This window comes from Phalacrocorax aristotelis, chromosome 3, assembly GCF_949628215.1.
Source record: "Phalacrocorax aristotelis chromosome 3, bGulAri2.1, whole genome shotgun sequence".
NCBI lineage: Eukaryota > Metazoa > Chordata > Aves > Suliformes > Phalacrocoracidae > Phalacrocorax > Phalacrocorax aristotelis.
The window spans coordinates 70726352-70753926 of record NC_134278.1 but is presented as its reverse complement, the minus strand read 5'-3'; the positions used below and the strand labels follow the sequence as shown (position 1 = coordinate 70753926).

Below are 27575 nucleotides of genomic sequence, written 5' to 3'. Positions count from 1 at the left end.
AATCCTGATCCTGTATTACTTCTTAAAGAAAAGAATGTTAAATTTAAGGATGGTAGTCTTAAAGTCTAAAAGAAGCAACCTTTTCTCTACCCTGAATCAATCTATTGTTACTATAACTGTGTATTTGCTCAAATGCATGTATCTGAGCATTTTTTAGGAGAGCTTACTATTTACTAGTTCAACAGTCAACAACATGTGTAGTAGGAAAAGTATTCTGCAACCTTGCTCAGCTGCTCTTTGATCCTTGTCAAAGTTCCAAGCACTTCATTCACTTCCTCTTGGGAAACCTCTTTTGTAACAAGTTGCGCTGTTCTTGTAACCATTTTGTACTGAGCTTCCATTGCAGGCAATTTCTGCTTAATATTCTGAAACAAATGTTTTAAAAAATATTTCAACAACAGCATTTAGGCATTCATAGGAGATACAAGCCTGTTCTCAAGAGATAAAAGATACATATATTCCAATTATAAAGTGTTTTCATCACTGATTTTAGTAAATACTGGATCATATTTCAAATGCATGAAAACTGTGCTAAAGGGTATCAGTCAGCTCATTCGAAACTACACAGAAAGAAATATCCAGTGGGAGTGTTTTGGAATGTCCTCTAGAAATGTCACTCATAGAATACAGTGATTTACATTAGCTGTAGCAGAAATTATACAAAAAAGCACCACTGATAAAAATAAATAGTAATAATGGAAATGTATACTAAAATAATTTCATGCTTTCAGATTTAAATAGTTAGAAGTTTCCCTTCTGTGAAGGAGAAAGAAAGGAAAGGAAGGAAGACACTTACTTCTAAATCTTGTACAAACATTTTGACATCAAGGAAGGACACTTCTACAGGGACTGAAAATTTTCTATTACTTCCATCAATAAAAGCTGTCAAATGGGCAACACCATCCAAGTACTCCTTCTTCATTTTGTCCAGTTCATCTGCTCGAGCATACTAAGAAAATGTAAAGTAAAAAAAACAAAAAAAAATGACCACCCCAAATGAAACATCTGGCAATTAAGTGATGACTTAACAGAAGCAGCATGTTTTCTGTGCAATTGTTTGCTGGAAAAATTGTATTCAACAAAATACAAAATAACAGAAAATAATCTTCTAAATTAATTAGACACTAATTGTCTGCATTAGTTTCAATAGTGCTGATACTAAAAAGAAAAACATTTGTACAAGAGGTCAGCCTTTCTTAAGGTTTAGATTACTTGGAGAATGCCAGACACTCATTTGTTTCTAACCTAGAATCAAGACCTCAATTCATTTCTCATTACCTACCGTATAATTTTTGAAAAATCAGCAAAGAGAATAGAATACGAAAACCCAAGAAAAGCTAAAGGATGAGGGAAATTTCAGTAGAAGAACTGCTGGCTGGAGGAAGGGGAAACATAGATCTTGGAAAGCGGAAAGAGCTGTATGAAAGAAACAGTGAAAAGCCAGTGAGAAAAACTATGTAGCCAGCACATGAAAGAAGCTGCATAAGTAGTGGAAGAGACATTTACGTCCTGGGCATTACTGTTTCCACAGTAAATCACCCTAAATATCATCTGCAAATAAAGCAGATGAGAACTTTCTACTCAACAGTTTGGAAAAGTTGCAATAAAAAAGGGGCAATCATTATTTGCTTTTTCATGTAACTTGACTGCAATGGAAATAATCATGCTAGTAAAGAAAAGAAATTCAGCATCTTCAAATAGGCAAGTGGTATTTAAAATCACTGGAAGGGGAAAATATCACTAGATATATATTGACCACAGCAAGGATATTTTCTAATGGGTTTATGAAGCGTGAAATACTTCTGTGTAATTTAACTCATGTCTTCTCTTTGCTTTTTAAAGAGCAAATGTAAAAACAACAATTATTTTCCAACCAGTTAAATCCCTTCCATGAGATAAAGGGTAGTTTTTTCATTTACTATCAGTGCCTCCTTGTGCGCAAGATAGAAGTAATGTCTGACCGATTTGGGGAAAACACTTAGTTAATTACAGAATAGTAAAAATATTCATTTTCACCATTTTCACTGTTTAGTTTTACAGAACTTTTACAATAACAATAGCTGCTTAAAACCAATCATTTTCTTTGAAGAACAGTAAAGGATATGCATAAATAATATTCACAATGTCAAGACAGGAGACCGTAAAGAAAAACTACAGCTTATACTAGATGAAAATGTCAAAAATTAAAATAAAAAGCTGTATAACCAAAAGATAAACAAAGGAAAAGCCCCAGTAAAAAAACCTGCTGACAGGGATTAATTTCTAATTTAAATGATGATGAACAGTTAGGCCCTTTAGTAAGTTGCCCTATAATCCTGCTAGTGGGGCAAATCTCTCTCGCTTGCATGGAAACGACAAAGTAAATATTTAAAAGTAACAACAGCAACACATACCTGCTTAACTTGCATAAACAATTCTCTCCATCTTCCATTTAGTAACAGAAGCTGCTGTTTAAGGTCTCTGGAAATGGTTTCATCACAAGTTTCAATCAGAAAATTACCAGCATCATTCATGGCTGTGTGCTGTTGGATCCAATGAGGTAAGTGCCGGAAGAAATCCTGAAGAAGAAAATGAAAACACCTTTCCAAAATCTTTCCAATTAGTCTTTTACTTAAATCATGAAACTAAAATTCAGTCACCAGCTAATAGCTTGATGAAACTCTTCGAACAATTATCCTCTGAAGCTCTTCATACCAGATATGCTGTAATAGAATTTTAATATCTGTGAACAAAACCTATGGAGTTAAAAATTACCACCAGTTTTCTTACGGCTCATTTTACTCCACTGAGTAGCTTCAGTTAAAATAATGGAACATGTCCCTAAAAGAAAGCTCCATAACTGAAAACACTGTTAGGGCTCATCCAATTTCTGTGTTGTCTTGAAACAGTATGGGCTGACAGTAGCCTGGGCCACACACAGACTGTAGAGAGATTCTTCGCCTACTGTGAACCTTATGCAGCTTTCCAGGGTCCGGCATCCCAGAAGACCTGACAAGACTGCTTCTTTATTGCTGCTTCCTCCGATCTCAGAGTAGGTGACTGGGGAGGGGAAAGGGATGGTTGTCACTGATTTTTTTCCCCCTGTTCTGGTGAGACAGCTGAAATAGCCCAGCCATAGCGCCAAATGCTTCTATGCATCTTGTAGGCAGGTACGCACACGCAAATTGCTAGAGAAGACAGAGAACAAGCTCGCTTCCTCCCTTTACACTCTTCAAGAGGATGGACAATTGTTCCTAAGGAAGGTATCTCCAGGCACTATGACTACAGCTATACCAGTAAACAAATAAGGAGTCAATCACTGACCCATGGTTATCCACATCTTCTCTGACACAGTTTTGGCTTGTCTCTGATACCCTTCTCCCAAACAACACACAAGTCAATGGATGGTACATGGCAAGGACTGTTCCCAATAGACCGAATCATGAGGCCACCTTCTTTCAGGGGAGAAAGAGTAGACACAAGGTTGCAAGCTGAACCATGCCACTTGGTCCTCAGGACTAAGGAAGGGACACTGACCAATTTTATTTATAACTATCAATCTACCCTACAATTCCAAGATGGTTCATCTGGCAGTGACAGTCCCATGCAATCCTTTGCTCAGCGGTAGATGTGAAAAAGCCCCGTCCAACTGTACCGTCAGTCATCCCAAGTTTCAGAGCTACAGTTCTGAAACTTTACAGTTTATGCTTGTCAAAACTCATCCACATGTAAAAACAGCTCTGATAGAACCAAAAATAAAATGTCAAATGGATATATACTGTTCAAATGAACATACATACAGTGTTTTAAATCCCTAAAGCTGAGAACAGTAGAGTACAGGTGCTCTGTACTGATGTATCGGTGAATAAACTTAACTATCTCAGTGTATGTGTAGTTTGACTCTTCTACTTGCAGTGAAGCGTGACCATTGCTTTGTGCAAAGGCTACCCTCTCTGGGCACATCCAAGAGAAATTAAGTCTAATGAATCTGGCACTGGTCATTTCTCCATTGGTCAGGCTTACTAGAGGTCAAGAAGGAAAAAGCACATGGAGTAAACTCCTTGCATCCTTGCTCCTGCACACTTATTCCCACAAACCGTTACTTTCCTCAGCCCCTGCTGGGGAGCCTCTCCATTTCAGAAGCCAGCCTAAAGCATGTGTAAAATTTGGACAAGTGTGGAAGGTACTGTGAAGCACACCTCATTCTCAATTAAAACAATGCAGCCTTTTTTAAGGAAGTCCCCACATGAGATCTAGAAGCCCTCCGATACCCTTCGGATATAGCTGTTGGAGAAAGGTGTGGGAAAGCGCAGTTACAACATGATTATGATGGCAAATGCTTAAGAGGTACTGCAAGTAAATAAAGGAGATGTAGAAGGAGCCGTTTGTTCATGAATACATCTCCTGTTAAATTTCTAGTACTTTGCAATAGAAAAATCCAAGCGCATACTGATCTTTTTTGCAAGATCTTCAGTGTTATAGGTTTACAATAAGGTTTCTGAAAACAGAAACCACTGAAAAAGCCAACAAGCCACTTTCTTTTGCAAAAAGAACAGTGGTACTTGCTGGTCTTGAAATGATACAGAGACAAGGGAAAGAAGAAAGCATGACAGCATGGTAGGGGGCTAGGATAGAATATGGTGGGTTTTAATAATGCGGGTAAGGTTTGCAAACGAGTACCGATGAAATCTTTGCATCATATTACTGATATACTTGTGGTTTTACAGAAGAAATATTTGGAAATGCTTAAAAAAGTTTGATGCCGTATTCCAAGCAGTAGTTATCATCTTTCACCTGGGATTTCAGATGCTTGTGCTGAGGCTGTATGACTATTAATTGTAGAAATGAATATAAATATTGGTTTTGGTTTTAATAACCAGATATTAAAACTGGCAAATCAGAACTATCCTTGGAACTACCTAAGTGAACATTCTTGCTGCGGAGTGCTACATTCAACATTAATAGTAGAAGTAACTTTTAAAATAAATCTCTCCGTCTACAGGTGGATAATGCTACCTCTCAGTAACCTTTAACAGTTTTAAGCCAATGTAATTTTAAGAAGAACTCAGCATATTAGGATGAATAATGCTTTCACGTACAAGGTTTTCAACAAGGCTTTTTGAAACTTTTCATATGTCAGAGCAGTAAGAAGTACTTGTTGGATTTAGGTTCAAACCTGTATGGATATGTTCAGATTTCTGCCTTGAAAATCCTCAAATGTAGAATTATAAAACCGATCAGAGAAGTAATTATTTTGTTTTTATTCACATATATGGATATAAGAATATTTCATTTTAAACACTGCCAAGTTAGTTACATAAAATGTACACAAGGAGCTAAGATCAACCTGATCAGCTGAGGTCGTCCTTCCTGCTCAGTAATAGTAATTGTTTGAGTTTATATTATGCCAGACTATTGAATCCTTTTCACAGGTTTATTTTTATTTTAAAAGTATATTCTATTCTTTTACATCCATTTAAATTAACAACTTTTACCAAAAATTTACACTGTTCTGTCATGTAACATGAAATACTCATTCCTGACCTGATGTCAGTTTGACATCTTACAACCTGCGAAAACCATACTTTGGTGTTAAAAGCTGTATAGCTGCTATGTTGGGATTGGGTGAAAATGCAGCACCTATTAAATGCAGTATTATTGAAGTCAATCTGGGTTATTATTGAAGTTTCACAAACATAAATCTTAGCGCTTTGGTAGTCTAATATTAGAACAGGAGAAAAAAGACAGCAAAACAATCTTTATGGCTACAGGTCCCCAAAAGGAACTGTCTAAAAGATTTCTAAAACACCAGGGAAATTAATTAATTAATTACCCATCAAACATAACAAAACATATTAATAATGTTGTCTTGTGAAGGCAACTAATACTGAAATCTGTCATCTATATGGGAGGAAAATCAGTGGAAAATAATATAATTTTCTTTACATGTTTTTATATGCAGCACATCACTACGCACTTTGGTCTTAAAAGCTGTATTTGCCTTTGAGTGAATCATGTAACATTTCTCTTTCTGAGCAATACTGCTGCCCTATATTCATGTCAAAGATGCTTCTAACCATGTTATCAACGATGATGCCTTCCTCCATTGCGGGTATATATGTATATATCTGTACACGCTATACGTGCAAACAATGAAACACCTATGATGAATGTCGACAGCATGCCAGAAACTGGAAAAATCTCTCCCTTTTGCATGACATTTTGTAAAACAACCTAAGCAAATGCAAAAACATATCCCATGTTTCACAATTTACAAAATAGCCAGATACGTGTGTTAGTAGTGCATACCTTTTTAGAATGTTCAGGCTGATTCAGCATTTTCTCAGCATCTTCCAGCCAAGCTTGTAGACCTGCCACGGTGCTGCTATATCTGTCCCAATTAGCAATTACTTCTTCCAACATGCTTCTTACACTTCTCACCTCTACTGAGAGGTTCCTCCACTGTGCTGTTGTTTCATTCATGAATTTCATCACATTCTCAACTTCTTCCACTAAGATATAGGAAAGACATTGATTATTTTGGTTCATTATTATTTCTGTAAAGCTTAATTTTATGTTATACTTATCGATTCTCATCAGGGAATTATATTTTACTGCAGCTTCTATCACAGCAGGCTTTTATATACATATTCTCAGTTCACAGCCCAATTTTAGTGCAGAATTATGACTGAGAAATTAAACCTGTGAACTAAAGACTAAGGAAAATACATAAAATTATATTAGAACAGTCACACTACATATTCAGTGTGGTGTTCATTTCTAATCTGTAATAAAGAAATCAAGAGAGAAAGTTTCCTTAATAAAGCAAAAAACAGTAGACGTATAATTTACAAACACGTATTAAGTCTGCATTGAAAAGTACTGAATGAAATGCTGGTCTTCCTTCCACTAACTTCCTTCCACTGACTTTAAAACCAAACTGCTGCTAATTTTTGCCTTTTAATTTTTCGTATTTTCCTCATGGCAATAAAGGAACAAGTGTGTCCTCACTCTAAAAAAAATTAGAGAGAAGAAAAAGGACCCAAGCAGATCCTGAGACTTCATAAACAAGCAAAATATAGATAATTTAAAAAACATTTTTAGCTAAGGTGTCCTTTAAGTTGCACAGCTGTTTCTGAAATCTGATAAGTGAGTAGGTGCCCTTTAGAAAAGAACTTGTTATTGGATTTTTTAAAATAGCATTGAATAAATCTATTTATTTTATTCTTTGTAAGTATACCTTGCAAAAAAATTTACTTTTGTAAAACTTGAGTGTTACCATCATCAACTTAAATTTCACAACAAAAAAAGATATCCATTTTCTCTCCACATCTGCTAACCACTTTAGCAGCTGCAGCAATCCTCCACTGACATTATTGTGTTATCTCCCCAGCAGAGGTTAAAGTGATCTCACGTCTCTAACTATCTAGGTCAAATATTGCCCTCATGCATTCTCACTGACCTCAGCAGTGTTCAGGAATTACAGGAGGCAGCTGTTGAATCAGCTACACATTCTTCTCATATATATCCATACTTCAGCTATCATTTGGGTTCCTCTTATAGATTTTCAGTTATCGAAGAATCTTCAATAAATCAGGGGATACTTTTGCTACCTCAATACTGGGACCCACCCTTTGTCTTTTTCTAGTGAATGAAGCCAAGCCAGTGGCCATCTCCAGGCACCAGAATATGACCTTCCCTACTCCTAATTTGGTCTCTGGCACACTTTTGGCCCAAATCAACAACACTGAAACCATCCAGAAGTTAGCATGGACCGAGGACCTCTCCCATTAGGAAATCTGAACATGACCACCCTCTTGTGGAGATTAAGAAATCTTAGCAGGAGGGCAGGCTGCTCTGTACAGGCTGGTTTCATGCTAGAGAATATGTGAAACTGCTACCAGAGGCTGTAGCCTCTCTGGTGAGCTGCAGCTGCTGTACAGCTCTGCTGCATGGAAGGAACAAATATTAGGATATCTTTTTGGAGGACACTTATGTCTAAAGAGATTAAAATGGTGTCGCTATGGTGGAAGAAACACAGGCATTTACCTGAGCCATTTGCTTTGGCGTACATTTCAGCTGCTCTTTTCAAGATCTGGTAAGTGACTTCATACTGCTCAAAGAACTTACTATTTTCAATAACAGACTGAAAAGAAAAAGAAATTACAACAGACAAAATACAGATATTAGGAATAAGGATAATTTCCATGACATTACATCAGGACAGTGATGACAACTTTTAACTTCATTATTCCTCCATTCATTTTTTTCACCATTATAAAAATATTTAAATTATCGTCACTATAAAATAATATAAAAATTTCACCTTTTCAAATTAATGGTACAGCAGAGCTTCCCTTTACAAACACAGTTTATTTACTTTGCATATGGAAAGATTATTTAATATGTTCTTAGTCTGCTAGTTGCTGACTTGCTGAAGCTCACTAGTATATGATACTTTGCGCAGAAACTAAGCAATTAAAAGTTATTTAATGGAAACTTTTTTACACGGAAATCTAAGTGAACTCATTGTAGTAAAACAGAAAGTTTCATCCATATAGGTCACTACAAAAATCAAACCCAGTTAAATTTTAAAAATTGTTCCTGTATTAAGCCTTTGCAGAAAGGCAGGTTTTACTTTAAGAGATGAAAAACATTTGACTCATCCTTCAGTTTTCATTTACCTCCTTTGTAATTGGTAAAAATAAGGAAATACTGCACAAAGAGATGCTGCTTTTCCAAAGTGTGACGCAGTGCTTTTACTTTGTGAGTGATGTTTTAGCTGTGTAACATCTTACAGCGCAGTGAGTAATTTATTGGGAAATAGTTTGGTCACAAAGTTATGGGTCTTTATAATTGATGCCTCTTTATCCCTTATGGCAAATGACACTGACTTATTTTTAAATGTCTTTCAGATATGTTACTTCCTTTAAATGTGATATATGATTACATCTCTATATTATGGGAGCATATTATATCTTGCATCACCACTGCTAAAACAGGAGGAAAAACCTGCTTTTTGACAGGGATTTCATATTGCCTTACCTAATGTACTTATCTAGAGTTTTGGAATAGTTTTGTAACTTCTAGTACCTCCCATGCCTCCTTAGTTACAGATCTGCAAAATTCAGGCATGTACATCTCACACACGTCTACACAAGCTTTGGAATGTCAGAAGAGACAAAATTCTATGTGTACTAGTGTGACTTCAGATGAAGTCAAAGTTCAATGTACTTTGAAGAGAAGAATTAGATCTTGTGTATTCATCAACCCACTTTATATAAACACGAAAAACAGGTTTAAAAATTAATCTGCCTGCCAGTATATATCCAAAAATCTTCTATTTTAAAACCTTTTACAGTTGGTATGTCAAATCACCACAGGTGTCTCATAGGTAATTTAGAAATGTGTTTATAACAAAGGAAACAATAAGTCAAGGACAATGAGAATTTTTCTCTACTCTACTGTTAAAAAAATGTCTGGCATGTGTAAAGACCTACATGTTTTACCATGAATTATGTGATAAACTCCTGACTTTCACTTTTGCCAAACCCATACACACAGACATTTTACCCTGAACCAAAAACTGCAAGACTTCACATGAGATAGTACAAGACTGTCAAACTACTTATGTAATACTGATCTCAAAAGCAACTGGAAATAATTTCAAAAATTAAATATAGGCATTTTATTGATTAATATTGTCTCCCATCTGACAAGATCCCTTAAAGAAAATATCTTGCTTTTCACAGATTTGTATAGCATATGGTGCTAAAAAAGTGCTAACACAGCAATGCCAAAACACAGTTCCCTGGGTTAAAATGCATGGATAACTGTACCCAGTATCTCCATTACAGCTGAGACTTTGGTACAGTATATTCTTCAGGTTGATGGTGTACGATTTATGCTGACCTTTACTTCTGGTATGTGACAGACAGGTGAAGAGAAGATAGGATAAAGTAACAACCATCACTTTTATTTTTCAGCTACAGTACACAAATATTTTTCAGGCATATGTTCTATCCAGATCCTAACTACGCATGTTCCTAGAATGCTGACATTTCTTAGTCTGCTTTGGCAGACAAACAAACTTACAGTTTTATCTCCTACTAATATAGTCACTGACTATAAGGTACTGACTACAGCTTTCTGACGTAAGACTCCTAATCTACTGAAAGAGTAACACTTGGCTCTTGGTCCTAGATAATTGCTCCTGGGTAAGCCAAAGCAAATAGTCTCTTTCCATCACTGGACACCTGGAGGGAGCCAGAAGTCAAGGCCATCAGGAATGAAACTGAACTTTGTTTATCTTCTTGTCCCAAATGCCTCATTTTTGTGTGATCCAGTTTCATAAATGATGCAAGGGAGCATTTTCTTTCCCTTAATGACCATCTCAGCACTAGTAGTCTGAAGCACAAGAATAATTGAGGCAATAGAAAAATAACATACAAATTCACCACTTAATGTTCATTTTAAAGCAAAAAACAAGAAAGTGATAGAAAATAATAATCCAAAAGTCAAGCTATCCACTTCCTCATTATTTCCCCTGTCACCTTTCGGTACTTTTTGTGACAGTCTTACAGAGTTAAAATGGACTATAACTCCTAGCTATTGCACATCACTCTAGCAAATTGTTATTTTAAATAATCATCTGAATTTTGCAAAGCTTGTCTAAAACAAGGCTTAACTCCTGACTTTTTATTTGCCCCTTACTGCTAAAATTTAAACACAGAAAGGGAAAAGTGTGAACAGGTCTTCAACTGGCACTTTGCAGAGGAACTATATTGAGTTTGAAGTTTTCTTCCAAAGCAATAAAAACCACCAGGCTGTGGGCACATCAATAACTGTCTTTATACAGTTTCCTGGTTCTGAACGGTTTTATAACTGTATGAATTCTTTCCAAACTGAATTTTCCTGGGCAATTTTCCTTGTATGGATTAGATTAGATAGATGAGGAAAAAATTTAGCCTAGCCCTGCTTTTGAAAGAATCCCTCACAGCCTAATGTAAAAGCACAGCAGTGGTGGTGTTCTACCAGCCACTTGGAACTGCAAGTGTAGGTTTAACAAGATACAGCAGTGTAAGACTGAAAGGGAACATATCAATGAGCATTTGTAAGTCAACAGCCTCTGTTTCTTAACATGATTTATAGGTGATGCAGAGCTGGAGCAATCTCTTTCCAGAACAGAAGTAAAGTGATGGGTTTAATATACTAATGCTGAGCAGGAGAAGAAAAAACATTCCTTAAAAGAATAAAACGACTCCTGTATCAGTACAGTATATTGAACAAGTACACAGAGGCATCATAACTTTTTTTTTTTCCTTCATTTGGAGGACATTGAAAAAAAGTACTGGGGGGGATTGCATGCAAAAACTTAGTCTGTTTATAGTCACTATAAAGTGCATCTATGCAGTTGTAAAAGAAGATTAAATTAATTTTTTTGAAATTACTACCTAAGGTAAGTAAAAATCTAGGATTTAGAACATTCAGATATGCTTAGTAAGTTGATGGTCAGACAGTTAGAAACTGGGACATTATTTCTGTTTTTGAAGAGATGGTGCAAAGAGAATAATTTTCATTTTTGACTACAGTTACTCCATAGGGAAGACAGATTCACCTCTGAAAAGATATCCCATAAGAATACAGTCATAAAGTTGATGACTGGCAAGTCTCATTTCTGTTTCTATTATTTTATTAATTTCCAGCAATCTTAAATATTAATATTACAAAAAATAATTATAAAAAGAAGACAAACCCAACTTACAATATAATTTTGAAGAAGTATTTCCACCGACTCTCGCCTTCCATATTTGATAATCCATGATTTTAACTTTGATTCTGCAAGGACTAAGAGTGACAGTAGACGGTACTTCAGTTCCAGAAACTCCATCTTCAACAGATGGAGCTCAGATGAAGAGACAACAAAATTAAACCTATAAAATGAATCACACTGTAGTAAAATACAGCAATAATCATCTTTGCAGGAGAGACTGAAAGCTTTAGTTACAGTTCATATATTTTTATAATCTTTCACCTAATTCAGAGTCTACAAACATTTAATTATGCATGATGATTTCTGATGACTGCTCCTGAATAGAAAATCAGTTACATTTCTGTTTATTTGTAGAAATCATCAGTTTACATCTGTTACTAAGTTTTGCAAAGTCATTTTTCTTTTCTTTTTTTTCACATGCATCCTGGCTGTTGTTATATAACATTTCTTCCAGGAACAAGTAATAACAGGATTGATGTAAAAAAGTATTCCCTTCCAAAACCCATATCTTCTTTTGATTCTCGTCAATCTTGAATTCATCAGGCTTTTTGTTATATTTTTATGTATATCCTAGGAGGTTTTTCCTTCCAATTTTTTCATGCTTGCCACTGAGAAATGTAATTAGACAGTGATTTCTACATGAACAGATTAAAAAACAAACGGGTTCCTTTTCATTCACAGAGGTTTTTTATTTCCGATTGAAAGCCTTACCTCTCTGCCATATCCTCTAATTGGTCAGGTGGAACAGGCACTCCGTTAACAGACCTTGCTCTGTGGATCTCATGGAATGCCTTTTTGTGGCCATCTATGTTTTTCAGCAGATCCTGATTTGATTTTAAGAAAGAGAGAGAGATTGAAGGAGGGGGGGGATCAAGACAGAAAGAGAGAGGAGGCTCACAGTAGGCTATCTAACTAATAAGCACAATTTTAAGCCTGCACTGATGACTCAATGTAGTTAACTATTTGATCATTCTCTCACATTTGCATGCAAGGTTATGCATACCACAAAAGCACTTACATCAATTTACATAGGGAACCCCCTTATAAGATGCTCTGCTGAAGCTGTGTCTAACAATTATGGAAGATTTTAAAACAGAGGATACACTGCAAAGGTTTAACAAAACAAAATCTCTTAACTGTATTAATCCCTGAAATGCAGTCTGCAAATACTCTAACATCACAACAGCATAATCTTGCTACATTTATTCTTTACATCTTTATAACAGATACTAACCTTTATTAAGTATAGATTCAAATTTCCAGCAACTAATCTACTCCACTATATATAGGCAGAAGATCCATAGCTCCTTATGTAAGTGCATATTCAATATTTAGTGAACTTTTCACTCTCTCAGCATCAAAAGATTTCAGGATCGCTCTCTCTATATTACACGAACAAATGCAGAATGTGGTACCCGACCTGTATTCCTGTGATAAGAATTGTACCAGCAAAAACCTTGCAGCAGAGCACATTTCAACTGTAACTAAGCAACACCGCTTCAAACGGCTTCCTGGAGATTACATATTAAAATGAATGACTGCCAGTAGTCTTTGAAGAGATACCGTAACAATAACGCGTCAAGTCCTCAGTGGCTGAGAGGACACAGAACAGTGGGTATTTTACTGCATACAGACAGCTCGCGGCACAAAGTGCTCAGAAGCTTATTAGCAAAGGAAATAATACAAAGATCCCCCTTTCTCACCTAGGGGAACAAAATGCAGGCTTGTATATTGATCACAGATGTCTGTCTATTTCTATGTCCTGAAGAAGGGTTTCTCCCCAGTGAACGCCCAGTGTTTGCACAGCAGAAATGGTAATTCACTGGCTCAGCTTACCAAATGGTCCCACCATCCCCATCAACTCACCTATATTTTCATTGTTTTCCACTTCAGCCAACACCTTGTTGTGATGAGAAATGAACTAGGCTTTCTAAGATGAAAGTGCCGCACTGATTTTACTATGGCAAAAATTCTACTGAGGGTATCCTATGACTAACATACTCTCACATAAAGGAAAGACTTGGAACAAGTATCTCAGCTAGCTGCAGTTGAGACCTTACCAGACAAAAAGGGATACCCCTAACGTGCATTGGTAAGTCAAAATGAAACCCAATAGTTTCATCCAACATCAACTGGAAGCCCATGAAAACATCTATATGGTGTTCTCATGGAGCGAAATTCTGCTCTGCAAAATGACCCTCAACAAGCAGAGGTATTGTCTTTAATTTCTGGATCTTGGTGACAATATTAACTAAAATAAACCTAAGTTCTTGCCTGAATCCATGAAGGTTTGTCCAAATAAGCTGGTACATTTTGTATTAATTTCAAAATTGCTATAAGCTATAAACTTCATTAAAATAATCCATTGTCTGATGAGACAAAGATATAAAGTGATGACGTTATCTGAACAAAACCATAACAAACAAACCCCATCAACTTCCTAGGAAACAAGGACTGAAAAAAAACCCTACTAATGTATTTCTGGTACTATCCAGTAGCACATTAGGATTCATCAATGCAAATCCGAGCAACAAAACAAACTCCAGGAGCAGATATAATTACCCATGCTTCTGTTGAAGCTTTCCCCATCCCACTCCCATGGAAAAACTCCCCTGGCACAGAGTAATCTAAATCAAGATTTATTTGTTGGCATAGAAATCCCTCACCATAGCATTTCTGATGCAAAGAAAACACAGCTTAGGACACACTCTTTTGTGTTTCTTATACATGTATCAAAGGAGATTTATAGTGTTCACATTATAAGAACAAATAAGATTTGACTCACTTTTTTTAAACAAATGTCAAATCTTATCAATCTTGAAACATTTGATGTTAGCAAGAAAGCTAATGAAATTTAGCATTACAAGACACTAGGCGTTGAAAGAAAACAATATCTTCCTCATAGATCTTAATATAATTTTGGTAAAGTTTTATTAGCCACCACTTCAGTTAGAAGAGCTGCCACTGTTCTAATAAAGAGTAATCAGGAGAACTGACAGATCTTCCAGGTAAACTACCATTGTCTGTCACAGCTGTTCCAAGATGACCATGAAACTTAACAACTTTTCATTATATGGTATTACTTTTTAATAAAAAACCCCAGCCATATCCACAACACAAAAAATAACAAAACTAAAATCAAGTTTTAAAACAGTAGCGATAGAGGAAAAAAAGCAATATGAAACACAGCCTTACTGCCACAAGTGCAGCCTTTCTTTACACCACCTTTTTCCTTCCTCTATCATATTTACTGGTTCAGTTTCTTTTATCACCTCACCATCAATTTCTGTCTATACTTTTCTCTTATATATTACATAAATGCACAGTCAAACCTCACTTAATTTTATTTTTCCCCCAGTGCATATCACCCGTACTGACTATCGGCATACTTAGTATGTTTCCTCTCTCCTGTTTCACCTAATAAGTTCCTATTGGTTGAACTACGTACCCAACTTATGAGCTCCCTATGGAATTTTACCCAGCAGAAATCCTAGAATAGGGGAACAATTAAAATATTAATACCTGATATCTTTCAGACAGAATAAGCAGGAACATTCAAACGCAATTTTGAATATTGCTTGTAAGATACACCGATATCACAGTTCAAGTCATTGCTAAAAGACACCTAGCTTTAGCTACCATCAAGATGGCACCACCCACAGAAGCTAGAAATAATTCTTTGTATAGCATGGAACATTTACAGCTTTGGAAAAAATGAAATATAATGTGCAGAATGAATGCATGTAGATCTACCTTATGCTGTTCAAGTTTCCGGTGTATTATATTTGCTGTTTCCTCATGAGCTTGCTGAACAGTTATTTCTTCCCCCAGAGCAGCCTCTGCTCTATAGAGCCAAGCACCTATGGTACCCAAAGGTGCAGGAAGAGATTTATCAAGGTGTATGTGCCAATCATGTAGCTAGGAAATAAAAGTAAGAGGATTGAACTTCCTTCCTTGCTTAATTATACAAACAAGTATCTTGAGAAAAATCAGACTTTATACTGTAAGACAAAACCCCCACATAATATAATATGTTTGAGACATAAACCTAGGTATACCAGTTCACATAGATTCTGAAATTATAGCATTCTCTCAGGCAACAAAATCCCTATAAGGATTCATTGGTTCTTGTATTACCCTTCCAGAATAGTAATGGAGTCACAGAACTGACTATATATAAACTGGAACAATGGTCAAGCTAAAAGATCTGGAATTTCATTAGTTAATAGGCACAGCAAGGGATGTGAGACCTTCTTCCACCCAGCGTAATTTATTTCATGCTCTTGTGTAAAATCTTTGTATCTCTACTTTGAATGTATTTTCTATGTGTAAAGTGCAAATGAGTCTCAAAGGACTGTGGTGTTGAGAATATAGCAGTAAAATATCACGTCTTATTGGCAAACCCAGTTATGAGAGTGAAAAAAAATGAAAATTATGTCAAAACTCTGGAATATTTTTGAACAGATCTTCTGTTAAATATACAACATAAAAAATCCATTAATATACACTAAGTAATAATGATTTAATAACTTCTTGCTTGGGATTTTTCATTCAATTATTACAAAATTACTATCACAAATATTAATATTATTTTATTACTATTTCAACCAGGTCAAAAATAGAATTAAAGCCTCATTTATTGATAAAGTATTCAGTACTACACAGAAACTTTTTAAAGTTTTATTAAAAAGCATTATATTAGATTTTCCTATGTAACTCTAACAATTTACATTAAAGCATTGCATTTTGAAGGGGCATTGTGCATACTTTTCTTTTTATCAACAACGTTTTGAACTTGGATAAGCACTGTTAACACACTTCCAAATAAAGTGAAACCTCAAAGTATAGTCCTTTTCTTAAAGTTCATATTCTACCTTTGAGCAATATTAAAGATGATACTGCAGTAAATGTTCTCAAAACAAATGCAAAATAATTCAACAGTGCTAGAAATTGGGTCCATTTTTAGGTTCCTAATGCCTAGTAAAATCAATAGCAAACAGGTGTATAAATGCATTTAAATTCTTATCCTTCATTTAATACAAATACATAGCATACTAATTTTCAACTTACCCTGGAAGAAACTCTGTCCCATGCTTGCTTCACCATAGCTTGATCCAGTGATAATTTACCATCTTTCCTGAATGACTGGGTTACAAGTTCAATCTGTTTCCTTTTTACCTCATATTGTACTCTGAAATGCTTAAATGACTGTGCAAAGAGAAAATCAAATCAATGCAGTACAGAGTCAAAGAATGAAATTCTTCAATATTTATGGAGTACTACAACCTATGACAACTTTGTACTGATGGAAGTCCTAATCCTTCCCAAAGGGGAGTAGCAGTACACTTGTATATTTACACTAAAATGCATTTTATTACAGGTTTTAATAAACTATAGAATCCTTCAGGGAAATATAGGTAGGACTTTTGTATTTCCCTTCAGTCATCAGATCCCTGAACCCTAAATGAAAGGAAATAATCATTGATCAGATAAACTCGCAAATGGATGAAATGCTACTTGGGACAGACAGGGGCTGCTTTTAGAGGACAACTAAACCTCATGAAGAAAATTTAGGCCAAATTTATATTGCCGATTTGGACATTAACCTTTGAGAGAGGGGTTAAAAAAGAAGCTCTAAGTCCTGTCCTCTCCACCCTTCAACTCATCCAGCCTTTGGTCATACCTCCCATCTGAGATATAACACGGAGGATCTGGAAGGACTGTACAGACACATGCTCACTTCTAACTAGGACAGTCCTTCTTCACACTGCTAGAAAAAGCTCTGTGTTAGGCAAACCATCTGTGCACTGTTCTGCATAGCAAAGCTGGAACTGACAGTTTGTGTCCCTATTTCTTTAAACTACAGTATATTGACTTGCATCTATACAGATTGAATAGAATACTGCAGGACGTGTTACACATAATGATGACAATAATGTGTTATCATACAATATTTTCCCTACCGCTTACCTGGTATTTCTCCTGTAAGCTTGTTTCTGCCACCTGTGCTCGGGCTAAGTCTCTTTCAAATTGTTCTGCCCACACTTTTAGGTCTCTCAGCATCAGTCTGTCTTCCCTCTATGATTCAGTACAACCACACACACACAAAACCATTGCAGCCTATTAGTAGAGGTGTCAAATATAGACCAGAAATTAGCATCTCTCTAGCAAGTCAAGGCCATTAGCTGTGCTGAAAACCAATGGAACATCCAATGGGCCCAATTCTATCATCACTTATCTTCATATAGTCTAACTGAAAAGCACTTCCTCAGTATAAGAGAACTCAGCTTCTAGACATGAATCTTACAGTGGTGAAATCACAACAATCTGGGACATTGCAGTGTCAGAGATATTACCTGCAGTTCTAATCTGATGTTAAATTAACATAAAGTGCTTTAAATATACCTCAACATCTAATTTTAGTCTTCCACATATTTGCAGTCAATTTTCAGTAAAAGTTAATTGAGCTGAGACAGGAGAGGATTTTATCATCTTTTACCAACATTTTATTATCTCATCTGCTATCGCTGAAAAAAAAAAGTTATTTTCTGAGTGACTTCAGGGCAATCCTTGACACCAAGCTCTATAGTTCAGAAGTTGGCAAAATATTTTGATAGAGAATGTTTTAACAAGGAAAATGAAAAGAAAGAAAGAAAACCCAGTTGTACTTAGTTTATTTTCCTTCCATGGCTTTGAAGAACAGTATATTTGTTTTACAGTTTTGCTTTACCACTTCAGCCTGTCGTGGCACTGGTGCTTTGCAAGGCTGCAAAATTCTCTGCAGAAATCAGTGTCCGGGCAGTGAATAGAAAAATACTCACAGGAAATTTAAGATCTGTGAGTGTGTTATATGAGAAGGTTAGCAGACAACAGGAAGTTTTTTGTGCACTATCGAATCAGGCTAATCAAGTAGGATGTATGTGTCTGTCTCAGATTTCTAACCAATGTGCTGGCTGTTAATCAGAAGCTACTCTTTGAAACCAAAGAAGCCATATTACTGTAAAATTTGCCAGAAACAGATCTATTACACAAAACAAATGCAACACCACTTCATATGAGTTAATCACCTAAAATTAGTGATTAAGTTTCAAGCACTACATGAGAGAAGAAAAATTCAGCCATGTGATGAAAAAGAATAGCCACTGACTGTATTTAAGAAACAATGTACTTCTGAGAAAAGATCCTAGCCTTGGAAAGGAGCCAGTTATCGTTACTTTCTTTGAAAGCTGCCTCAAGTATGTAAAATATATAAAAAGTATAAAAAGTATAAAAAAAGTATATAAAATATAACTTCCCTTAATAATTTTAAAAGCATAGAGCTATTGCTTCATTTCAGCTGAGGAAAGGACAGGATCCTCAAATATGAAAGTCACCCCGCTTTGATGTATTTCTACTAGTTCTCTTACTGGTCCTCTACTCAAAACAGTGGTAGTTGGTTGGACAGAATTTGCACTACAGATTTTGCAAATATCACAGGTATTATATCTGTTAACTTGCTAAGTAAATTTGTAGCTGGGTGGTTCCAGCACATGACATTATAGCAGCTGTGCTGGAACAACGCTCATTATAGCTCATGCTCCTGTCTTCTGACACTCGCCAAAAGCTCGCACCTGAGAAACAGTATAGGGCACATATGACACTTCCCTGCTCTACGTATTTGTAATGCTGGGATTTCCTTGACTGTGCAGTGTTCCAAGAAGCCAAAACTTCAGTGCTTCCAACTTCTGAAATACTTTAAATATAGAGAAGAATAATGAAATTCCTACTCTTCTAGTCTGATAGTTGGCTCTGTGTGTGGAAAAATAGCATCAAGACTCTTTGGGATAAACAGCAAAGCCAGGACTACCCCGCTATGAGCAGAAGAATACAAGAGAGAATTCTTAACTCATTCAGCCATCAAAGGACAGGACTTTGGTATTAAATGTACTCCATTCATTAGAAGTTATAACTTCAGCAAGACTATTGAGATCTCTATTACAATTTAGCTGTCAGCTCCGTTAAGGTAATACTAAACTATGCATCTGAAGGGATTGAAAGTCCTCTAACAATCCTACTAACTGAATCTTTAAGTTAGATATTCTTGAAGTCAGGAAGAGAATAAGTGTATCACAATGTTGTGTATATTACTTTTAGTTCACACTAAAATTCAGTTTTCTAAAACATTGGCTTTTATTCCTCTATGGCTCTCTTTCTTATTGCGGAGAAGCCCCTCCTTAATGCAAATCTTCGCAAGAACAGCATCTGTGTTGCTGCAACTGTTTATATAGCAATGTGCAAAATAGGTATTTTGCAAGATTCCTGTCATCATAGATTAAAAATTTAATAACGGCTAAAACTTTCTCTGACCAAATCTTTTTGAAATAGGATATCACTGGGATCAAGAACACCTCTATGGTACCTGAAGATAAAGAACACAGGAACAGCTGCATGTCTCTCAACTCACACACCATTTCTCTGACATTCAGTGAACAGATAAAGTTAACAGGTAGCATTGAGTCTTCTGTGATTTTTTTTTTTTGGTAAGTTAGATTATTATTTGTTAAGTTTAATTGCAGAAGATTTAGGTGTTTTAGTAAGCACCTAACTGAATGATGTTAAAGACATTGTATAACAATACATAATAAGCATTTTATTTATTCATATGTTTTCTCCGGTTTCCAGTTCAGTGCACCACTTATCACCTGAAAACTTGTTTCGGTGGTCCTTGGTTGATACAAAAGCATTTTAAAGTCTCGGTTTGGGTAAGTGACATAAAAGAATCACTTTCTTAGACACCAAGGCACCTGCCACTAACCTCCCCCAGGTTTAATGAGCTATCACTCTTAAAACAAGACTTTCATTAGTGCCTAGTGGTTTTTACTCTTAGGAAAAAAATATCAAAAGGATATTCTTGCAGATATGTCAACTATCTTCTGAAGCCTGCACATCTGAAGTAGCATACAGATCAGAACATAAACTATCAAAGAAAACTTCTCTAGGATAATTATAACTATTTGTGCTTTCCCCAGAGTAAGGATCATTGATCTCTGATCACATTTGTTTCAATTTATCTAAGCCATTATGGCTTATTTTCTGAGTGCTAATTACAAACAACATTTTAAAGTACTAATTTATCCTAACACCATTCTATGAATATTCACTGTTTTGCAGAGATGAACAGAACCAGAGCACTCAATTGCCAAAGGACATCAAATAAGGTAATTAGAGAAAAGTGTTTATGAGTTCCAATATGATAAGGGGGTACAATTTAAATTTGCATGAAAGTTTTCAGCCCAGACTCAAAGTCAAAACATTATTTTAATAACTGATATGCCAGAGTTAATTTGAAAATTACATAATACAGAATACTTTGGTATTTCAAGAGCTAAAAATACACATCTGTGTTTCATGGGAAATTTAATTATGGAGTGGAAAAGGAGTACTTTGTTGGGTCCTCTAATATGTAATTATACACCAGGTGAACTCTCAGGCACAGGCAGGATAGAATTTTCAAATATGAGCTTCTAAATCTAAAAAAGTCAGTCACCTGTTTTTCAGGGATGTTGAACTATTTTACCGCTTATGCGCTGAGAATATCAAGTCCCTTTAAAATTTTTATACATTAATTCAATTAATTATGCTATTCCTTTTGAAAACTGGCTTGTATATATGTGTTACTGGAGGTATATGTGTCTATGTGTTACTGAAACACTTTCACTGACAATGGTATCACAGATTCATGGTGAATGCTGAGCCAAGCATCATCTTCAGGGATGAGCTATTAATGCCTCTCTGTTACAGTAAATCACTGGAAGAGCTCAGAAAGTTATTTTTGCAGTTGCTGCTCAGGAAGTTCCTCTCACATCGGGAAACTTTGTTGGCATAAAGATATTGGAGGTGACAGGATGATCTTCTGAATTACTTCCTCATCAGATCACAAGAAGTGAAAGACACTACACCAGGAATACTTTAAAGGAAAGTGCTTCCTCTAGAGTTAAATTTATACCAAGATAAAGAAACTGACAGAGCTTTTACCTCTTTAAATCTTCACTAGCTTAAGCAGCAATGCACTGGGGCTGTGTAAGGCTAAGAATGTACAACAAAGGACCCATTAAAGCTGCCCAAACTTGCTTGAATGGATTGAGAAAATGGGAATAATTGTACTATCAGTATTAATCTTCATTTTGACACATATCACTAGTTAGATATACATAATATGAGATAAACCCTTGATCATACTTACCTGAAAATAACCTACTGCTTATATATTAAAAAACCTAACAAACCACGCATTAAAAAGGAGTATGGGACCAAGGTAATTCACTGGATCAGGTAAAACTATAAACACTATTGACTGACTGCAGTGACACCTGTTATTTGTTTCATAAAATATTCACTTTTTCAGTCTTCCAGTTTCACTTCTGAATGTTCATTTCAAATAGTCCATGTTAGATTTCTGAACTTCTCTCAGATAATATTAGACAATTATAAATATCTAAATGTCCAAGATGATTAAAAAAGTATAGTTTTAAAAACATCATAATGTATGTGAAAAAAAGGAGCAGTGCATATCATGCAATTAGACATGAATGCTCTCTCCTTCTAACACACAATCCACATACATCACTTGCACAATCATATATACAGTCTCGTATCTACTCTATAAACCTAAAGACATACAAAAATATTCATCTAAAATGACATTAGATGAATAGAAACGCTGATCTATATTTTTTTTTCAAGTTTATATCTATACTTAAGAAGACCGAAGGCATAGTCTGAGATTTGGTACAGGAAAGTTGACTTGCTTTTCTGTAATACTTCTTTGAAATTATATGCAAAATTAAGCATTAAGCTGTTAGAGTCAGCTCATGTAAGAAGGTAGACTTAGACTCATTATGTTCATCTGTTTGCTTTTTGGAAAGATTAACATAAGGCTAGCAAACCAATGTACACAAAACCACCCAAAATCTAAAGTCAAGTAAGTGCAGGGCAAGAACAGATAACAGGCATGAAAGGTCCAATTAAAGCAATTCTTCTGGAGCATATTACCCTTACCTTAAATTTCATAAAAGAAATGACAAAAGTTGGCATTGCTTGAAGCTCCTAGCAATATGAAACAAATGGGAAAACAAGAAGAAGAAGAAGGAAAAAACAACAACAAAAAAGAAGCAAACAAAATAAAGCAAAGCAGGCAGAAAGTCCAGAAAGAACAATAAAAGAGCCACACGTGTACAAATACAGGTTATACTTAAAATATTATCAAGTTCATGTGTCTGTATCCTATCTAGTGAAGTAGTTTTCATATTAGATCTGATTTCCAGATTATTAGACTCTACATGATTTATTTTTATCTGCAAAAGTAGTTACTTACCTTAGAGTAACTGTGATTCCTTGAGATGTGTTGACTACACAAGTTCACATATGTGCATAGCTGGTCCATGCATAAGATATTAGATCCCTTTAATTCTGTAAATGCACATGCGAATAGCTGTTCCCTCTGACCACAAATAAGGGACAAGCTTCAATCGTTACTCCATTTCTTCTTTTAAAGAAGAAGTTACAAACTGAGCATTGAATCAGGAGGGAAGATGAATAGGAATTTGTGTGGACAACACATCTTGAGGAAACACAGAGGCAGCTGAATTGGCTGGAGGGCAGGGGGAGAAGGTTAGAAACCCTCTCTGCCCTCCCCTGCCCCCATCAAAAACCACCCAGGGACACTCCATTCTGAAGTAGGTTCCTTCTAACTAAATGTAGGCATCTGCAACTGAGATAGATAGTCACTCTTTCCGTCCTTTTTGACAGATAGAAAAACACAGTTGAATCCAGCATCCACTGCCCAACTCTTCTCATTCTACAACAGGCACTTAACACAGGTCAGATGGAATACACCCTAAAAGTGCTTAATTTTGGAAAGCAAGAAATTAAGGGTACCCCAGGAATTTAAGGGATAAGAGACTTATAAGGTTCTCTCTCCCATGGTACCTGGATTATACCATTCTGTGACATGTATTTCCTTATACTGGACAGACTAGACATAGACAGAAAGGCTAAGATTAGGGGGTTTGTACCAGTCACAAAAATATAAAACATGTCTGGATTTCTTTCTAATCAACAGCCAACAACATTTTATCTATTATTATCTAAAGCAAGGATTCATCTGAGGTAGATTTAACTCTGTTCAAATGCTAGACAACCGGAACTTCCAGAAGACAGTTAATTTAGGACACCATCTTAAGAAAGATGCCATCTGGAAAAGTGCCTATCTCTTGCTGATTACAGGTGGAGTGTAAGTACCTAGCTTTTTGATTCTTAAACATGGATGAATCCTGTCCTAAATAACAAAGCTAAGCAAATAATGTAAAATTCCTAAGGAAAGCTTTATGACGGACATGGATACTCCAGGTCAGTAAGAGGGAAGAAAGAGGCAACAGATACTGTTCTACCTTGTACTTTTAGTTATGGTGATCACAAGGGCATCCAATTCACTTACGTGGTTTCCACAAAATGCAGAAGGGCTATTTTAAAACAAACCAATCTTACACATTTGGTCTGATCTTGCATATGTTTGTATACCTAGAACAGAATCTGTGGACAACACTTCTTGGAAAAGAATAAATGAACTTTCAACGTAAATGGATTATACAGTCACCTAAATAGCTCATATCTGATCCATTGCCAATTCTGTGCACTGAGAAAAGAAGTACTCTCTCCTTTAATTTTTTTCCAGTCCATTAATTTAGCAAGATGAATATTAGGCTACCATGGGTGCAGAAAGGGGTTTAAAAAAGGGACTTAAAATGGCACGTGTGGTCAAGAAAGTCAGTTGCCATACTATGACTCCAAGCAGTTACTTCTATCAAAAAAGATTTCCCTTAAATTTGCAAAGAGATAAGTTCATGAATGGTTCCTTAAGTACTAAAGAAAATAGTTTTTTTCTCTTATAAAGAGAATCCACTTTTCTATTTTGTAAAGGAGTTTAAATCTCTATTCTTATATGATGCATTTAGAAAAAAGCATTCCCCTTGCATTGCAAGAAGACCCCTACTGTCACTGTTTCATTTAAAAAAATCTTAAATATATCAACTATGCTCTTAAATATTATCAAAGAATTGCAGAATCACAGAATGGTTGAGGTTGAAAGGGGTCTTTCAAGGTCATCTGGTCCAAACCCCCTCCTCAAGCAGAGACATCTAGAGCCAGTTGCCCAGGTCCACACCCAGATGGTTTTTTAATACCTCTAATGATGGAGACACCTCCCTAGGCAACCTGTGCCAGTGCTCAGTTACCCTCTCAGTGAAAAAGTGTTTCCTGATGTTCAGAAGGAACCTCCTGTGTTTCAGTTTGTGCCCATTGCCTCTGGTCCTGCCACTGGGCACCACTGAGAAAAGCCTGGCTCTGTCATCTTTGCAACCTCCCTTCAGGTATTTCATAGAATGTCCTGAGTTGGAAGGGACCCACAGGGATCATCAAGTCCAACTCTTGTCCCTGCACAGGACAACCCCAAATTTACACCATATCTCTGAGGGTGTTGTCCAAGTGCTTCATGAAGTCAGGCTTGGTGCCATGACTACACCTTTATATTTATACAGATTGATAAGGTCCTCCTGAACCTTTTCTTCTCCAGGCTGAACAGTCCCAGCTCTCTTAGCCTCTCCTCACAGGAGAGCTGCTCCAGGCCCTTCATCGTCCTTGTGGCTCTTTGTTGAACTCTCTCCAATATGTCCAGGTCTCTTGCACTGAGGAGCAGAGCTGGACACAGTGGTCCAAGTATGTCCTCACCAGCTGGCAACCTCCCTTGACCTTGACACTATCAATTTAGATCTGCTGTTGTGACAGTATTACTTAACCTGGTGATTTAAATGATCCTTTGCCTAATTTTCACCAAAACATATGCAATTAAGAATTTGAGCTAAAAGATGTGAAAGCACTTGGTAAAAAAAAAAACAAAATCAAAATATATTTGATTATGAAACGTTTGACACAGATATTTTTTTTTTCAATTTTCCCTTCAAATACTGTATAAATAAGGAATACAATACTTATGTCTGTATGTTTTTAAACAGCATTGTTGGATTTTTAGCACTAGATTTCTCCGTAAGTATCATGGAATACGAACAACACTGTTATTTTGCCAAGGATTATCTGGATATCTTGTTTCATCTAGGTATCCTGCAGTCAACAGGAACAACTGCATTAACTCCTGGCTCCTTCCCCCTTCCCCTCCAGACCCATGTAAACTAAGGCCCTAACATTTGTTGGAATTTGTATATGATAGTCTGCCAAACCTATCATTACGATTTTCTTGACAACAGATCAAATATCTTAATATGCATGTTCTGAGTATAAGAAATTTGATTCTGTGTTGACAAATTCTTCTTGAAAAGTCATAAGTGAAACATCTAGGTGCAAAATAAGCTTCTCTCTGTGATATTGGACAAAAATACAAAAGTTTATAGTAATAGAAGACCAAAGTGTGCCAAAAGTTTAGCCATTTGAGAGCTGATATCTATCCAGTCCCAAATAGATGAAAGCACTGTGTTGTTTTTTCTATGTATTTCACTGCTTCAGGGCCAGCGACTGCTTGGGGTCCTGGACTTTTTGTGCATTGCTTACTGGCCTGGATCCATCCAGATCTCTTTCCCATCAACCTATCATATGCCACGTGGTTATCACTTTGTATCAGGACCAGAGGTGAGTGAATTGGAAGTTATGGTGGACGGGAATAGGGAACAAGGTATAGAATGGACATAGGTGCCTAATAGGCATGAGAATTTCTGCAGAGGTGGATTAGCAGAATTTGTGTCAGAAAAAATTGAGGGCTGTATCACTGTTCTTGACTGGACACTCTGCTGGAGTTTGCCTGAAACTGCCAGGCGCTCCATCAGAGGTGCGAGAAGGAATATCTTTCTTCCTCAGGGAAACAAAAAATGATGACATCAGAAATTTAGTGCAATGTCAAACTCTTACTTTCTTCTCAGTTTCTAGGAGTTACTGATTTCTGCAGTGTGGCATGCAGGGGACCAGTGGTTCTACCAAAATTCACCTGGGTTGCTACTGGAATATCTTAGCAATATCTAGGAAGAGGAAGCAGTCTTGAGTTAAGCTTGTCAAACAGATGAATATGTGTTGTTTCACTTCCTAGTAATTCCCTGGGAATTCTGGAGGCAACTGAGTAGTTTCCCTTTCACAGCTCATGTGCTGTCATCTCTGTGGGTATAGCCAGAGGCAGGCAGAGCATGGAGTGGCTGAGACCAGCATTCTCCTGCATTATCTCTGCATAAAGCTCAGGAGAAGGTGGCGAGGCTGTTCCTCAAAATCCAACCCCAGCACAGTCAGCCAACCTGGCTGAGGCTGTTGGCAGCAGAAACTGCATTGTGTGCCATGGTGTGGAGACAACGGGACTGCCTTAGCCTGCTACAGGCCACAGCATGAGGCTTCTGTGCTCACTCATTCTGCTTCAGCAGCCCCATTGCTCAGTGAGAGGCTGCGGTGTCAGCACACATATGTCCTCAGACCCATGTTGCAGCAAGGAAAATGAAAAATTCCAGTGCTCAGGCACTGGAGCCACACATAGTCATGAGGAAGTAGTTTCACTCCTTTCAAAGCTCTTCTATAGCTCTGTAGGGAATGCAAAGAAACACAAATAAAAAGTGCTTCCTCTTTCTCTCTTACTGTGTCTGAGCAGATTGTCTCAGCAGTGTTTCCTGTGTTTGCCATGAAGAAAGCAAATGATCAGGATTAGAAAGTGAGTCATGATCACTTGGCATCACTGAGTATAGCCATTCTAGTGCAAAGCCAGTGCACTAGAGTATACACGAAACAAAAAACAAGAAAAAAA

General features: G+C 36.5%; 1 protein-coding gene across 1 annotated transcript in view; it reads right to left on the bottom strand.

The window, feature by feature from the left end:
* The window catches only part of SYNE1 (spectrin repeat containing nuclear envelope protein 1), a 311148-nt gene that overhangs the window by 208453 nt on the left and 75120 nt on the right, over positions 1 to 27575 (bottom strand). Inside the window, exons 10-19 of the mRNA XM_075087908.1 lie at positions 17723 to 17830; positions 16823 to 16960; positions 15506 to 15670; positions 12464 to 12576; positions 11744 to 11912; positions 8029 to 8125; positions 6289 to 6491; positions 2394 to 2558; positions 797 to 949; positions 222 to 365 (exon numbers count right to left, since the gene is read on the bottom strand). Of these exons, the coding sequence (XP_074944009.1) occupies positions 222 to 365; positions 797 to 949; positions 2394 to 2558; positions 6289 to 6491; positions 8029 to 8125; positions 11744 to 11912; positions 12464 to 12576; positions 15506 to 15670; positions 16823 to 16960; positions 17723 to 17830 (1455 nt within the window). The remainder of the gene's footprint in view (positions 1 to 221; positions 366 to 796; positions 950 to 2393; positions 2559 to 6288; positions 6492 to 8028; positions 8126 to 11743; positions 11913 to 12463; positions 12577 to 15505; positions 15671 to 16822; positions 16961 to 17722; positions 17831 to 27575) is intronic.